This window comes from Sparus aurata, chromosome 22 (genome assembly GCF_900880675.1).
Source record: "Sparus aurata chromosome 22, fSpaAur1.1, whole genome shotgun sequence".
NCBI classification, from domain to species: domain Eukaryota; kingdom Metazoa; phylum Chordata; class Actinopteri; order Spariformes; family Sparidae; genus Sparus; species Sparus aurata.
Window position 1 is genome coordinate 9963759 of NC_044208.1, and position 17528 is coordinate 9981286.

Sequence of the window (17528 nt, forward strand, 5' to 3'; positions counted from 1 at the left end):
CATTCACTAAACTTATTCCAGTGTGAAGTCAGTGGTCTCATGCAGAGCTACACTTTCCAAGTAGCTTCTCTTAACAACTGAGCACTAATCCAGTCATTTCATTGTAAAATGAAACTTATATGGAAAAACACTACTGCAAAAACAAGTGATCAAGAGTGATACAGTGTGTGACATACAGGACAAACATAATCAGGGAATATAGAAAAGATAAGTAGTCACCTTCAGTATGTCCGTACAGGAGTATACTCAGCACTAAATAAAGATGAAAACTTCATTAGACCAGAATCAAATACAAAATCCAGCTGGAGTTTCATCAGTGGCAACTATTGTTGATCAATCAACAGCATCACACATTTCTGTGATGATATCCTGCTGCAGAGCTACAGAGGTGGGAAACACATTTAAAAACTCTTCAATATATAGAGGCCGAGTAAAATAAGCAAAAAAGGTAATTCCTCAGCTAAAAACATAAAACCATAGATCATATACTGGACATGCATTGTCCAGGTCTGTGTGCAATAACTAGTGCAAACGTAAATGGTTGAGTAATATCTTAACATAAGCCTCCAATCTGAACCAAGACAACTCAGCAACAAAGGTCCTGCCTATACAACTACTGCACTGATATAAATGCTTAAAATCACATAGAAAGTCACAGATGTACTCACAGAATAACCCGAGCACACCGAGCAGAGTGTGACCCATCTTCACATCCAGCGCCCACACTGTCACTCTGTCACTATGTTTCTGATCAAACTTCCTACGTTGTATAAATGCAGAAATGCAGCAAAAAGAAAAGAGAGTTGAATTTCTTATAAATGTGAGAGCAGAGTTTTTTATCTGCTTCCTTGTCTGAGTGCAGTTCTGACTCTGTCCTTACTGACCTTTCACACAAAGCTAAAACAACTGCAGTGGCGTTGACCGCAGCATACTTTGTATACATTTCCTGCTGCTAATATCAATCAAATTCCGTTTTATCTCCGCTCAGTATGATGTCATGATCATGACATGATGTCAAGGCAAAGAAAGGATTGTGAATGTTTTTGCAAATGTATTACAAAGAACTTACTGAAGTATTGTGTTGAGTATTTAGACTCTTTATTACAGAGAGGTGAAGTCAGGCCCCTTCTGGTGGACCTCATAGGACCCTATTTCACAAAGAAAATGTACAGTAGTGAATGATGAGAGACACATTTAATTCATGATACAGTTTGAGTTGTGCTGCATTCAGAATAACTAATAACTATTGAGAAACAGCCAGCCTTCTCACTGATGGTCTTGTTTGCTTATGTAGGACATATAGAACCATCATTATTAAACTGAAACTGTTTCATAACCAGTTCTTAATATTTTTCTCATGGTGCAGCAGATTTAAAAAATGATACTGTTCTCTTCATTTCTGTGTACATCAAAGACAACTAAATCACCTCACTGTCTTTAGAAAATGTTTATTCTCTATGACAAAACCTGTAAAGCCAGAGCCAGAGTGAGAAAGAGCATGCTCACCTCTGTTCATGAGACTATTTGTGTTTGTACCGAGCTCAGTCACTTCCTGTGGGTGAAGTTAAAGTGTAAATGATGTGATGTAAAGATGAGCTGAAGAAGTAGAGTTTCCCTCACAGCTCAGTGAGAAAGAGTCAGAGGTGAGGTGTTGAGCTCTGTCAGGACTCCCTGTAAGAGATGCTGATGAGTGAAAATCTGAAAAACGACATGTGAGAAAAGGTCAAACAGAGCACAGAGATCTTTAGATATAAAATGCTATAATTCAAATAGTCCTCCTTAGCTTTGTTTTGTTTTTACTGCAACAAAGTTAAGTATTTTGGTAAAATTATGATTTCTACTTTGACTTCCTGCTTCCATTTTGAGTATATTTTAGATGACTGACAACCAAGTGACTACAGCTGCTATAAGCAGAAGGACAAACTTAGGTAGCCAGACTAAAAGTACTTGTCAGAACTTCCTGCTATTATCTGATTGACTCTGAGGTGGAGTTCTATCATTCTGAACTTAAATAAGTCTGTGGAAACAGCTAGTTTCCTTTAAAGGTAAATCTAAATTAATATGTTAATATTGAAAATATTTGTCTATTAAGTGGGCTTTAATATTAAAATTCCTCATCAAAAGCTCCTGAGATTGTGTTTATTTTAACGTTTGACTGATTGTTCACACAGTTGAAATGCCATGGCCTCTGGCTTCTAAGGTTTCAATGTGATCAGAAAGAATTAGGATATTAAATGAATTAATCAAATAATCCAATGAATGCTCAATTAATTAACTGATCGATTAACTAATCGATCAATTAATTAATGAATCAATTATTTAACAGACTGAGAGGCTGAATTCATGTGAAATTGCAAATTGCGTTCACAGGTCGGTGCTTTTATTTTGAATTCTATTCTTGCACTGTATTACCGTAATATCTACTGTATATAGGCACCATGAAATAACTGGAGGCTGGTCTCACCGGGGCTTGCGCACTGCAGGCGGACTTGACCGCAGGAAACAAAAGGAGTTGGAAGAAGTTGACAGATGGGACTCATGAGGCGGTGCAAAAGGTAAGAAGCAGTCACAGTTATAAGTGAGGTGTCTCTTATGTAAACGTGTCAATTTCTCCATTCCACTGAGGAAAATTTGAGGTAAAAACCGTCTATGATGTAAACGGACTGTCGGGCCGCGCTAGCTAGCTACACTGTCGTCTCATGTTAGCACAACGTTTGTTTACGATGTTAGCTCTTTGTTACTTTTACCGCTAACTCTAGTTGAATTTCTCATTACACCGCCATGAAAAGTCTGCTGGGTCCCTCTGGTTGGTCTGGACATCCTGCTGTACACTGTGGATTTAGCAAAACACGACAGTTTTGTCAAATGTCTAACCATTTTTTAGGCTAAGTAACATTAATTAGCTAGCCTCACATTCGTCTTGTGTAATGCGATTAAAGCCAATTCACCAAATTGAATAGATAGTATTTAAATGCTTTCGAAATGCATTAATGAAAACTTGACTTTGCATTGTATGGGAGCATTGTTAGTTACTCCAATTTATCCATGTCAGTGCCGCTGATAATGACATCTGAAGTTAGATCAAAGTGAGCAATCTACATGTCACTACATGTCTTATGTAAGGTCAACATGAAGAGATAATTAATTTAATAATCCTCATTCATTTATTTATTTATTCATTTAATATAATTAACCAGTTGTTTGGTTTTTAAAATGTCAGAAAATTGTGAACACTGTGTCTCTCAAAACCCAAGATGACGTCCTCAAATGTCTGGTTATGTCCACAACCTAAATAGGTTCAGTTTACTATTTACAGAAACCAGAAATTATTCACATTAAAGAAGCTGGAATCAGAGAATTGTGACTTTTGTTCTTCATCATAATGGCTCAGTGTAATAGTTGACAACTTATCATTTAATTGTTGCAGCTTTGTCTTTATTATGGTAGTAATTTGTGGTCATTTTTGAGCCCATATTCCATTATGCCATGTAATCAAAATACACATTTTGCAACATTTTGAGTTTAAGTTGGTGAAATAGGAGTGTAAGACGTTCTAAAATGGGTTGTTTTACAGTAATACGACTTGGCCTGTAATGTAGCCTACATTATACACGGCTTGCCTGAGAAAATCTCTTCAACTGTTCCCTCAATTTTTTTTTACCTTCATCATCATATCAATACTAACCTAAAATGGGTGTCCAAACTTTTCAACTTCAAAGCAACATTATGATGAAATTATATCATTGTTGATAATTTAGGCAAATTACATTTTAAGCAACATGATCTTTTATGTTGCACATACTCTGAGTTACAGTACCACTCTCGTAAACAAATTCCCAGTCTGTAATAATTTGTCAGATGTAATAAGGTGAAACAAAACTCATTACATCTTAAAGCAAAACTCTCGCCAAAATGCCACCTAGGGTCTTTTTGGGATTGTACCCAAGTCAAACCTTCGTCTAAAAGCATAATTACGACGAAAGCGCCACTTTTAAGATTGACCGTATTTTTGTTTTCGGGTCAAAATCATTTTCAATTGGAGTGCAAGGGGCACTTGTATGATAGCATCAAAATTGCTATTTTTAAAATACTAAGAAGGCTCGACACAACATGAAGCCTTGCTCGTAGCATCACCAGGATCTCTACACATGAACTTGAGCATTGAGAACATTGTTTGTGCACACAGAGTTACTAAAAAGAACGTTTTTGAACAACTCTCTTTACCAGTTGTTTTTTCCTTTTGCCGCCATCTTGTCAGTCGAGAAGTGTCGATCTCCTAATGCGATGTAACAGGGAGGAGGGTTAAGGTGGAAAGCTCCTAAAGCTTGCTGCTGGGTTGGGTCGCTGCTTCCAGTTGATTTTGGGGACATGGAAAAAAGTTTGTAGCACTGTCCGATTTATAAGGGAGGAGAAATCTTCAATCCTCCCCTGTTGCGTCGCATTTGGAGATTGATTTACCATTACATTTTGAGATACTTTACTTCAGTGTTTCTATCAATTTTTCTGCTATTTTGTACTTCACTACTTCATTTATTTGATAAATCAGATTGTAGATTCAGATTATTCACTGTCGATAGGCTATTATTTGTGACATGTAAGCAATCAGATAGTGTTGTGGGTGGGACATTGAGTGTGTAAGAGCCAGAGTAATGCATTCTTAGATCAATCAATTATTAGCAATATAGACACAAAGAACACTGATACTGATGCAGAATATCAGTCCCAATAATCAATCTGTCACCTGAGACAAAGAGCCTTGCTTGGTTAAGATTATACACAGGCTTAGTATGCTTTAAAGGTTAACATCGATGCTAGTTGTGTGTGTGTGTGTGTGTGTGTGTGTGTGTGTGTGTGTGTGTGTGTGTGTGCGCGCGCGCGCGCGCGTTTTATTGACAAGAGCGTGTACATTTGACATTATTACATCTTAAACATTTTTTGTTTAGGATATGACAGTTACTGATGCTGCTGCCATGCCGTCAGTGCTGGGATCCGAAAATCAAAAGTAAGTTTTACAAAAAGAGAAAAAAGTGATGTTTTTATTTAAGTACTGTATCATATTTAGGCTATTGTCTTTTCATCATTTTTTTTCAGTGTTTTAGTGATTTAATTAGAAGGTGACAGTTAAGTTATAGGATAAGTTTAAGATTTCCCAGTCATGCCCACTTTCCAGAAAGAACACATAAGTACCAAATCAGGCCATAGATCACATTTATCTGACCCCCCAGTTAAATATGAAATTATTATATTTTATTTTTTTATTTATATTTTCTAAACTGTGAACATGTTAGATCACATGTAAGATGTTACACATTGTTCATGATCCTACTTTTGCTACATTTAAGTTCAATTGAAATGCTAATGACAATAAACCTGGTATGGAGGTCATCCTGTGACTGTGTCTGAAATACTCCAATTTATGTGAAATCGAAATGTGTTCTGTTGTAATATTCAGCCGTAACTGTAATGTTCAAAGATGTGTAGATGTTCCGACCTATCTGCTGTGCTCTACTCAATGGGGACATTTGACCACCAGTTGGACCAACTAATAGTGCTAGTTTTGGGTATACTCAAACTGTCATTTTCTTTAGTCTTTGACCCAACAGGTAAATAAGATCTCCACTTATTAGCGAAGGCAGTGTTTCCCCTAGGTTTTTTTGTTGGCGGCGTGGTATCCGCGCGCGGGGGGGGGGGGGCCTCGTCTGGCTGAACATGTTTTACATTGAAAATGTACATTCAGCGACTCCTCAAACCTCAAGGTAATGAATAGAACAATTTAATTTAATTAAAACACAACAGAACAACATTAACAAAACGGAGACACTCAAACACTTCATTGAAGGGCTGGGCTGTGCGGGGCTGAGCTGGACAGGACAGGTTAGGTAGGGGCTGGGATTTTTTGTGAGTCCGGCAGATCCTACAGAACATTCCTGAATTAAAAAATAAAATAAATTATATGTATGTGTGTTTGTGTTCGGCGCTACCCAAGCCAGCCGTAGTAAGTAACACACTTCTGGTCATTTTCACAAAAATAAAACACCCGTTGTCCTTTAATTATAAAGAAAACCATAAGGATAGAATTTGTGCTTTTATTTTATAAACAGGAAGCGAACCTCCCCTCACTATGGCTAACTTGAAACCACCGTAACTCTGTTTTAAATTCCGCTATAGTGGCGGTAACATCAGGTTTTAAAGCTTTTTCGTGTGAGAAAGTAGCCGTTTAGTTCCCCGTTGTGCCGCCAGTTTATCCAAATAACGCTTGTTTGCACATTTGCTCTGACGTCGTGGGAGAAGTCCAGACCAGCTGCACCTGTAGCGGAGCGGCGGAGAAGCCCAGCCCGGGTCTGCTGAGGTGATCTGCAGTTAAAACTTCACCGTCATACTGGTAGAAGAACACGAGCCAATTCATTTACCTGCAGCTTTTTGGAGATTAAACACGGGCTGGATAGCTTCATTTCGGAAGATAAATGTAGGTCTCATAGATGAAAGTAAACATCTGTGGCAGCTACGTTAGCTTATTTGAATGAAAAGTATAAAATGTAAATAGCATCCGACAGTGTGCAGAGAAACAGACAACAAGCGCAGGCTGGCGCGGGCGCCTAGATTTTCACGTTTTTCAAGGGGGGCAGGGGGGAGGCGCGTTAGTGGGGCGGGCCACCCCTCCAACAGAACGGTAGGGGAAACACTGGAAGGTGTTGTTAATACTGAGATATGTACGCTGACAATAGTAGTCAAAGAGAGAGTTTGCAATAGCACTGCAACGAAAGCTTGCCTTTTCTTCTCGTTCACACTGAACCAAGCAGCATTGGCATTAAGCAACAGTTAGGCGGAATAGTGGAAATGAAAATGCACTAGGAATGGTTCTACAGAATGTGCTTCTGAAATTGGTCTGAATATTAACAGCTGATGGTTAAATCAGTAAAATCATGAACTCACCAAATTATTATTAATACTTGTAGGTTATTAACATATGTCACCTAAATTTGCAGGTCTCAGACGTCTGGTCCATCTCCACCATGTGCCCTTTGGCCGGTGGACCTCAAGTTAACTCACTTGGACTGGAACCCTGAGGCAACCCTGATACACTTCCAGGGACAGTACCTTACCATATGTGAACTTGACTATAACATAATGCAAGGAGAAATACAGAACATACCAAAGTCTAAAGCTGCAGTTAATATCGGAGAGTTTTGCCTTGTAGAGGATTTGGCTTCAGCCCGCTGGTACAGAGGAAGAGTTCAGAACCGGAGAGCGGACTTGTTTGATGTTTTCCTCATAGATCACGGTAATGTCTTGAGTGTGGACATCGCCAACATATCTTCCGGTTCAAGCGACCTGTTCATCCTACCTCCCAAGATAGTTTGTGGATTTCTTGCAAATGTACTGCTGCTTGAAGGTTGTCCTCATTCTGTAGGAGAGGAGTACTTATCAAGCCTGATTGGAAGAAATGTCATGGGTTATATCCAAGCCCTGCTGCCTCACAAAGTGCTTTTGTTGGAAACCCCTGAAATCAACAACGAGTTTGTCAGACATGGGTTTGGGAGGCATGTGGACACGGATACATTCCTCCTGTTGGTTGAGATGCTCGCTGAAGTTCCACTCAAACAAAATGTAGAGCCAGTTCCTGACTTGCTCATTGAAAAGCCATGGGGACAAGAATATTGCTTCAAACCCTCATGTTCGCCAGGATATGAAGACATTCTGTCATTCTGTGGGCCTCGATTGTGTTGTGGGACACGTGCTAAAGTGCGAGTTACTGCTGCTGTCAAACCTGAGCTGTTCTACTGTCAGATGGCCAGTATGCAAACAGATCTTTCGGAAATGTCGCAGATGCTGGCTGCAGTTTGTGAGCATAAAACCAAAGAACGCAGTCAGAAGACTCCAGAAAACTTGGGTTTGCTATGCTCTGTTAAAGGCAAAGATGGGAAATGGTACAGAGGTTTGGTGCAGTTTCTTCCAGTCAGTTCTCACGTAAGAGTTTTGTTGATTGACTATGGATTCTTTGAATCGGTCAAAGTTGAGAATGTCCACAGGTTGCCACCTGATTTTGTTTCAAAACCCATCATGGCATTCCCATGTTCGCTTTGTGCCCTGAATGATCAGGATGAGGCAGTCAAAGCTCAGCAGTTGAGTTTTCTAAAGGCAGGCTTGCTTGGAAGGACATTAGATGTGGAAATCAGAAGTTTTGACGAAGAACAGCATCTCTACTCTATCACTCTAATAGATGCTGAAGACACAAAGCCCACTCAAGAGCTTCCTAAAGTCAATTTTGAGTCAGTTTTTAAAACAAAAGAATTGTCACCTCAGGGTGGCTATCTCTACCACGAGACAGTCATGTCTGAAGCTTTGGGTAAAACACTGGAAGCAGAAGAGGTGCAGGTAGGCTCTGTCTTTGTGGGCTATGTCGAGCATGTTCAGAATCCACAAAGATTCTGGATCCGTACACAAAAACGCAATGCTGACTTCGAGGAAATGATGACAAAAATGATGGATCACTTCAGTCAGGTGAAGCTGGAGGAAGACACACTATTGAATCCTGAGCTTGGGACACTGTGCTGTGCACTTTACGAGGAAGACATGCATTTCTACAGAGGTGTAGTGACAGACACTCTTGAGCATGGAGCTGAAGTTCTGTTTATTGATTTTGGGAACACTGAGAAAGTGCCATACATGTTAATCAAGAAGATACCTGAGGAATTTGCCAGCAAATCAGCATTTGCCTTCTGTTGCTCACTTGTCAATGTATTTCCTTTGGATGAAGTCTGGACCAGCACAACCTGTGCCTTTTTTAGAAGAGCTGTGTCAAACAAGGCATTGCTAGTCCATGTTGTACAGATGAGTAAAAACAAATTTGTTGTTGATCTCTGTGAGATGGGAAGTGACAGCAATCAAACTATCACTGAGCTCCTGATCTCTTCAACACAAGCTGAATACTGGAACAACATTCCCATAAAGACTCTGGTGCAAGTTAACACAGATGTGACAGACAAAACAAGATGCACAAGATATAGTGTGACATCGGACATCAATAGGAAGACAGAGCAACTGAAGGATTATGAGGAGGAAGACAAAACATGCAAAACTGAAACTGAGAGGGCCAAAGCCCCTGCTCACTTTAAAGTATTGAACACCAAGCCTGGGTTTGAGTTTGCTGTGCATTGCTCTTACATCAACTCGCCATCAGATTTCTGGTGCCAGCCCCTCGATAAGGTTCCAGCTTTGGAGGAACTGATGGATAAAGTTCAGCAATATTACACAACCCACACAGTACCCCTCAAATTAGGTGATTTATGTTGTGTTGCCAAGTCACCTCAAGATGGAAGATGGTACCGGGCATTCATCACAGAAAAGCAGAAAGGTCATGCTAGAGTGATTTTGTTGGACTACGGCTACACCATCCAAGTCCAGGACCACAATCTTCAGGCAATAATGCCAGAATATGTGTATTTGGAAGGACAAGCTTTCAGGTGCAGCCTTTACAACCTGATCGAACCTGCAGACCCCAAGAACTGTGGAAATTGGAGTCCAGAGGTGTGTAAATCGCTGAGTGATTTTGTCCGCAACAGCACCTGTGGTCTAAGATGTAAAGTTGTCAGTCAGTTGAATGTGAAAAACAAAGGGCTGTGCAATGTTGTGGACCTCTACAACACCCAAACCCAACAGAGCATAACAAATCAGCTCTTGAAACAGGGCCTGGCAAGAGAAGTTACAATCTCAACAAAGCAACAGGCTTTAGTGTTTCCAGAGTCCTTTGTCTTCTCTTCATATGATCTAAATCTTGGAAGTGAAGAAAAAGTCTACATAACTCATATAAGCAGTCAGTGGGAAGTTTACTGCCACCTTGAGAGAAACACTGACATCATCGAAGAGCTGGAAAAAAGAATCTTAGAGGAGAGTGAGAAAATGATGCAAGCCAGTAGAAGAGCTGTTGTGAGGAAGATGTGCCTGGCAAAATACTTGGATGGCAAATGGTACAGGGGCTTGGCGCATCCGGTTCAATCACCTCTGCATCTCAATGTGTTTTTTGTGGATTATGGAAACACAAACATATCTGAGAAAACCCATGTCATGTTCATTCCCAGAGACTCTACTGATTTGTTGTACACACCCATGCAGGCTGTGAGATGTAGCCTTGCTTCAGTGTCCAAGGATGAGCATTATACAGATGTCAAGAAATGGCTTGGTGATGCAGTCCTTAACAAGCAAGTGAAAGCCCTCATAGTTGGAAAGAATGAGGATGGTTCATTTGATGTTGAACTGTTTGATGGAGAAGTGAACGTTAATGAGAAGGTTAAGGAGCTCATTCTCAGTTTTTCACCAAAACCAAAGACAGATTTGAGTTTTGTTATGAGCAGCATGAGAAAGAAACCAGAAACTATCAGCGCAGGAAACACAAAAACTTCAGTCAAGAGCAGGAGTCACCTGCAAGGGCATTCTCCAAATTCTGCCACATCAAAAAACCAAAGGAGGACTCAAGTTGGTAGTGAACCACGAAAAAAGAAAGAAAATGCACAAAACTGTGTTCGAGGTAAAACTCAGAGTCAGAATTCAAAAGTACAACAGCAAAATAAGAACAATGCAAAGAGCTATGTCCCTCAAAAACCCCCCAAAAACTCTCTGGTAAAACAGCAGAGATTGTCCTGTGACGCAAATGAGGACAATACAAAGAGCTGTGTCCATGAAAAACCTGCAAAAAACTCTCCAGTAAAACAACAAAGAGAGTACCGGGACACAAACACAAAGTCAGAGCAACCACAATGTACAGAGAAAGTGGAGATCTCTCAGCTTTCATGTTTGCTGGACATGAAAGTGACCAAAGGTTTGAGGGCAATGTGTTTCGTCTCCCACATCGACTCGGTCAACAGTTTTTTCCTTCAGCTGTCAGAGGATGAAGCAGCCATTTTGAAAATGGCAGAAGATCTCAACTCTGGTACCTTTGGAGATTCCATAAAGACTACCAAACCTGTAAGAATCAATGACCTTGTGCTGGCTGAGTATGAGGAAGACAGCGCTCTTTATCGTTCTATGGTGAAGGACTGTGAAGGAAGTTCCTGTTTCAGAGTTGAGTTTGTGGATTATGGCAACTCCGCAGTCATGGGAAAGGACAAGCTCTATACTATTCCAAAGGAGTATCTCTCTCAGCCAAGATTTAGCATACCATGCTCCCTGTTGGACACAAGCACTTACCAAAATGACGCATCTTTTACTGATGCCGTAATGGAGCAGCCTCTCATGGTAGATTTTGTCCGTCAGTATCATAGTCATTGGGAGGTCAAGGTTGAGATTCTTGGTGGAGCACGTGGTCTTCCACCATTACCTGAAGCTGCTGTGGAAAGAGGCATGGACACCAAAAAGGAAGAGGAAGCTCTTGCGAGTTCAGCTGCAATCGAAAAGGGAGTGAGATCCTGTGAACAGAATTACCAGAAAAAGGAAGTGAGTGAAAATGAAATGTCTAAATTCAAAAGAAAATATCCTATTGCTGTTGCTGAAAAAGTTGTGCTGAAACCACTACTTGCCACACTGTTGCCCAAACGCACACTAACCCGCCGGGGCCGTAGAAGAACGCCTGCCAGAAACATGGACGCTTTTAAAAAGAATGAAAGGAAAACTGTGAAATACTCTGTCAAAGCAAGGAGTGATTGTGCAGATACAATCATACCTACAACTATTCAAGCTAAAGACACAGAGAACTGTACAATTCTGTCGGTACTCGGTAACGGTAGCTTTTACGTCAGACTAAATAGGACCAGTAAACTATTTTCAGCATTGGAAAATGGCATAGCTGACAACCTGCACAAGTGCGAGATGGTGGCCGAAGAGGATGTCAAACAAGACCTCAAGTGCTTAGTTCAGGTACACAGGGACAAGCAGTGGCACAGGGCCGTTGTTCAACATGTACACCATGGAAAATGCCAGGTCCATCTCATGGATCATGGATCAGTCGAGGAAATTCCAATTTGCTCAATTAGACAACAGTGCAGCAACCTTAGAAAAATCCCAAACCTTGCAGTTTTGTGTGAGGCGAACTGCTTTGGTTTCAGTGAGGAAAAGGGTGCTCATAATGTGTTGTGTGAAACTCTCAAACCAATGATAGGCAAAGAAGTCAAGCTGGTCTTTGTGTGTTATTCAGAAGCTGAAAAGCTTTGGAAGGTTGAGATGATCACGAACAGAATGTTCCTTAAACATCAAATCGCAGCCTCTCTGCAGAAGAATGAAGAGATGTACCCATCACCTGCTGAAATCCGAAATGAAAAAGCAGACCGGAAATCCATCTCTGAGACAAGCCAGCCTCAGCAGCTTGTCTTTGCTCCTGTTGATATAGACAAAGCATACTCTGGCTTTGCTGCTGCAGTGACAACTCCCTTTGAGTTCTGTGTTGTTCTGGAGGACTCGCTTCTCGTCATGACCAAAGTGTCTATGATGTTGGATGACCTGTCTAAGCAGTTGTCTCCTCTTCCTGAAGCCCATCTTGTCCCTGGCACCTGCTGCCTGTTGAAATCAGATACCAAGAGCAAATGGTGCAGGGCAGAAATCATTCAGTCCAACACCACAGCGATCCTAAACCTGGTGGATTATGGCCTTTATGAATGCATACCATATGAAAACTGCTCTAACCTTAGAAAACTTCCAGTGGAGATAATGAACCTGCCAAAAGTGACATACCCATGCATCCTGAGAGGGGTGAAGCCAATAAGAGCAGATGGACAGTGGACTGATGAAGCAGCAGTCTTCTTTCAGCAGTGTTTGTACCAGAAGAACCTCCAGATCTTCTTCAGAGAGTTTGTGTCAAACACACACTGGAAGGTGGACATTCTGGCTGATGACGTTCATGTCGCCAAGGAGTTGGTGGATGCTGGACATGCCGGTTACATCGACATCATGTTAGGACTGAGGTATGCTCTTATCACTTTGCATTAGGGCCTCACCTAACAAGTATTTTGTTTTTTCTATTATTTTTTATTACTCAATTTAATATAACATCAAATTTACCCAAAATAACATTTTAAAACTTGTCATTTATAAATACATCTAAATATTTTAAATAATTAACCTCTTAGTGAACGCCCCCATTTTAAGGTTCTTTTTCCTAAAACGACATACCGAAATTAAAAGCATGACAGCTCCCACATAGTTTGAGACTCAGGGATGTGCTTGGTACCATTGGAAAGGTAACACCCTCAAGTGTTTTCTAGAAGTGTAAGTGTGATTCTATGACATACTGACACAGAGTTACAGAGGTTGGAACACAGGTTTTGGTTTCCCTCCAATTCAAATGTCAATAAACTGACTAAGTTATAAGGGTTCAGGTATGTCTATGGACACAGCAGACACACTTAGGCCATAGCCACAGGTCTCAGCTTGCTACACTCAAAATGTGAAGTCAAAAGACTAAGAAATTGATTTTTCACAAATTTTTTTCTAAAGGCATGGCTGTGCATTTGGCTTGGGTCCTTTTTTTTCCAAGAGCGCCTACTGAGATTCAAAGGCTTATAACTTGAGAACCCCTTTACCTAGAAACATAATCTTGGTCTCAAATGAAAGCTAAGACCCTAAGACCCTGAGACCTAATGAGACCTAAGCTAAGTTTCTTGCTTATTCGACACTTGTAGCTAGTTTTGGGTAAAATGACATGGATATTCCCATTCTATGGCGAACTATGAAAAAAAACAACGTTGTAGCTGTGAAAAAAGGGAACACTTCGAAGGTATGTAGGCATTCTTGCTTCTTGCGGTAGAGGGCTCTTTCTAATGTTGTCATGGTGAGTTTAGAAGGCTATTAAAAAAATAATAACTTTTTTCCTTTGTGTTTGGGCTTAAAATAATCACGACAGTCTCAGCTTTCCAACAGTGAGCGTATACTGTTAAGATCTGATGCTTAAAACTATTAGCAAAAAAACTATTAGTTCTAAGGGGTTCTTAAGGGGTTAAAAAGTAAACATGACTTCACATTACATTCGGTGTCGGGTGAAAACACAGATTTTCAGATTCATTTTAATGAGGTTAATCCTTTTTGGCTGCGATGGTGCATACTGCAGGGGGTACAGCAAAAAGTTGATGTTGACTCAATTTTTGGAGAAACGCAGCCTGTTGTGACGATCTGGTGGCCAATCAAGTAAACTGCCGATCAGAATATAACTGAAGCCACGGTGGATTGTAATGTGTTTGGTGTATTCACTCAATTTGGCTTTGTGAACCTGTTGAAACACATTGTGGATGCCGATGATCACTGTAGGACCGACATGTTTAACGGAGTGTGGCGGAGACATGACCAGAGATCATAAGCAGACTAAAACGCGTCAGTTTCACTTTCAGTTCGATTCGGTCTTGTCCCCCAGTTTAAAAACACAGCAATGATCTGCCTCATTGTGATTGTTTACTGTTATTATTAATCTGTGGATTAGGACAGACAACTAGTAGGACCAGTGTGCCAGTTGCGTAACATTATAGCAGCTTCGTCTTACAGCAAACTGATCATCAGGGGTTCCCGACATTTCACACACTTGGACCAGGGAGTGTTACTCCCATGCTTCAAGTGGTAAAGCATGGTGGTAGAACTGCTTACATCCTCCACGTTGCATAAGCCCTACTTGCAAAATGAAAATTCTGTCATTATCCATTTGCTTTTATGCCGATGGAAAGTCAGGTGAAGTCATCAAAACAATTTTGGAGCTCCACAGCAAAACAGCATTGCAGCGCTCTCCTGAACAACTCAATTAGCTGGGGACTTAATAACGAAACATACAAAAATATATATAAAATGGCTCAATGCAGCTTTTCCAGTGTAATTTAAGTCCCTGGATGCCCTGACAAAAGACAAATGTTTTAAAACCTTGATGTGATTATGAATACGTTTTTACATTTAGGTGAACTTGTCCTTTAATACAATTTTTATTGAAGCAACTTTTAGTCAACCGTACATCTTATTTTTCACATGTAATTTGAAAACTATAACGAAATATATTAAGAGATAAGATAAACAGTATAAAATTAAGACAAACTTCATTATGATTACCAGTGTTAGACCTGATTGTCTTAAAAAGATTATGAATTAAAAAATGGGATTAGATTGGGGGGAAAAAGTGTTTAAATCTGTGAAGAACTTCCTCTTAGGTTTTTATTACCAAAATCATGTTATCGGCTCTTCTCACCACCAGAGGACACTCTAGCACTGATAACTGCAGCAGTGACTTCTTCAAAAGGAAATTAAGCTATTAGTTTTTTTAATGTTGTATTTTTCATTAGAGGATATGAGAGAAAAAAGTCATTTTTTTGTTGCAGAGACAGGAAAAAAAAAATGTGTGATGTTATTTCTGATACATTCAGGTTCCAGGAACAGAGCGCCTGTAAAACTGCTCTTCCTTGCCCTGAAAATGAGGAAGAGTGTGATCGTGAAGATGAAGCTTCTGACAAGAAGTCCGATCCTTCTGTTGAGTCTACTGATGAAGAGATGCCACTCAGTGTTGTATCTGGATCTAATCACTGTAAGACAAATAGTTAGACACATTTCTTTATGTTGATCACTTGAAACTGCTTGTCACTGGCTTCCACTGTGTTCAGAATGTAGGGCTGGTTTCCTTTAATCACAACGGTAAAGAAGTATTTACAGAACATGTTTTATATAAATTTAAATGAAGAAATTAATTTAGTTAAAAGGATATTTGCTACCCAATGAGGATTTTCCTCCAGCATGAATATGGATACTGACAAGTCACTTGGATAGAGGAAGTACTGAATACTCATTCAATCCTAGTTTAGATCAACTTTAAACTCCACAGCTTGATTTGGAAATTGCAGGCAGGTGTGTACAGTTCTTTGACTTTGTTTTGTTTTCTTCTGTCACAGGTTTTCTGATGTGATGACAGTGTGGTTGAATCTCTAAAATGCACAGCGTGGCCCTGCTGTAAGTTTGCATCGATTCCTGATGACCCAGTGTATGGTTAAACCAAATAACATGCTGATTGTAAGATGTTTTGACTGAACATTGAATCTCAAAAGTTTAAGAGCGAGAGCTGCAGCTCAACATATGTAAGAAGTGATTTATTTGTACAAACCTGAAGTACTACTTATTATTTAGCATGTAAACTTACTTGTATTTGAGGAAATGTTTTATTTTGTTTTGTTGACTTAAATCGAGTACCTTCCTGAAGTTTTATGAAGTCAACGGCACAATGTCATTTTCGTTAGAGCACAGATATCTGCATTCATGAACAGTTAAGTATTTTCAGTCTTCTTCTTTAAAAGAGGTGTTCACCTCAGACGGTCGTTACCTTAATAAGTTACACGTGTTGATGGATGTTCATTTCGTTTTGTGTATCTGTTTTGAACACTTCAGAGTGCTTTATGTTTAAAAAAAATTCGGACACTAAGACCTGCATTTTTTGTTATGATGAAGCGAGATAAATATAAAGTTGCCAAGCAGACATTTTAATTAATTTTACAGTATTAAGCTTTTAAAAGACATTTGTAAATAGGTCTTTGTCAATTTTGAGTTTTTGTGCAAAATATTCCTTTCTAGATAAATAATAAAAAGAAGGTAATACCTGTTTAATGCTTCCGATGGTTTAGTTCGAACCTTTTACACGTAGTACCTAAATTGTGTTGAATACATTTTAAGTGAAATGAAGCCTTTCCAGGTGGAAATTTTAAAAGAAATTTGATACCTATTGTTCTCTCATATGATTTGTTCTTTTAACTGCTGGGTTCATGATGGCTGTGGGAAAACGGAAATGGAGTATAGTTCCTTGTGGGTGACTAAAAACTGACATTAGTGCAGCTTAATGCAAAATCCACATTAGGTCCTGATGTGACCCCTACAGAAATTCCTGTTTGTGTTTCACCTCTGGAGAGCGCTGTTGAGTCAGGATTGTTTCAGAGGAAGTGTTGGACGCTTATCATGCATCCTTTAATGAGTGTGCAACCTATTTGTTGCCTGTTTACAATGAAGTTTAGCTGTTTACTCTGTGGATGGAAAACTAAAAGTACTCTAAGTGAGGAACAGTAAGGGCTGTTCTAATAATACAAATAAAAATTGGCATCGCCTTTTTTCTTGTCATTACTTTCTAAGTTGAAGTGTAAATAGACTACTCACAATAAGTTAGGGATATTGGGTTATTTTAGTGTTTCATTTGATTGTTTTTTGTGTGACATATCTGAATATTGATTCTGTGTTGTGACTATTTTTCTTCCCCAAAAATAATGCGACACATTTCATCTGACTTTTATTCCATATCCATGTACATATATATCCATATCCCAATATGACCCAGCATATCCCAACATGTCGAGTAATGTAGAAACATCTCTCTTGATGTGTTGTTTGTGTGAATGGGTGGATCACAAACAAAACCACATCCCTTCAGATAATCTTAACAGAAGCCCTTCATTTTATTTCAGCTTTCCAGAGAGCCAGCATGGTAATTTTTGCATAAATAACAAAAATGTTGGCAGAAAATACATATTCGTCCAAGTTATCAGTTATGCAAGCGAGCAAAGAGAAACGAAATGTCGCAAATTTAGGCGATGAGCACAGAC

General features: G+C 39.6%; 1 protein-coding gene across 1 annotated transcript; it reads left to right on the top strand.

The window, feature by feature from the left end:
* The first annotated feature begins 2453 nt into the window (after positions 1-2453).
* tdrd15 (tudor domain containing 15) lies at positions 2454-17036 on the top strand. Its single transcript, XM_030406343.1, has 5 exons — positions 2454-2555; positions 4944-5002; positions 6987-12890; positions 15321-15478; positions 15840-17036. Exons 2-5 carry the CDS (start codon positions 4947-4949, stop codon positions 15851-15853), a joined length of 6132 nt encoding a protein of 2043 aa, XP_030262203.1. The 5' UTR covers positions 2454-2555; positions 4944-4946; the 3' UTR covers positions 15854-17036.
* The last annotated feature ends 492 nt before the right edge of the window (positions 17037-17528 follow it).

Coding starts and splice junctions, on each gene's coding strand:
- tdrd15 (XM_030406343.1), top strand. CDS start 4,947: ATGACAGTTACTGATGCTGCTGCCATGCCGTCAGTGCTGGGATCCGAA. Junction 5,003..6,986: donor CTGGGATCCGAAAATCAAAA/GTAAGTTTTACA, acceptor CTAAATTTGCAG/GTCTCAGACGTCTGGTCCAT. Junction 12,891..15,320: donor GACATCATGTTAGGACTGAG/GTATGCTCTTAT, acceptor TGATACATTCAG/GTTCCAGGAACAGAGCGCCT.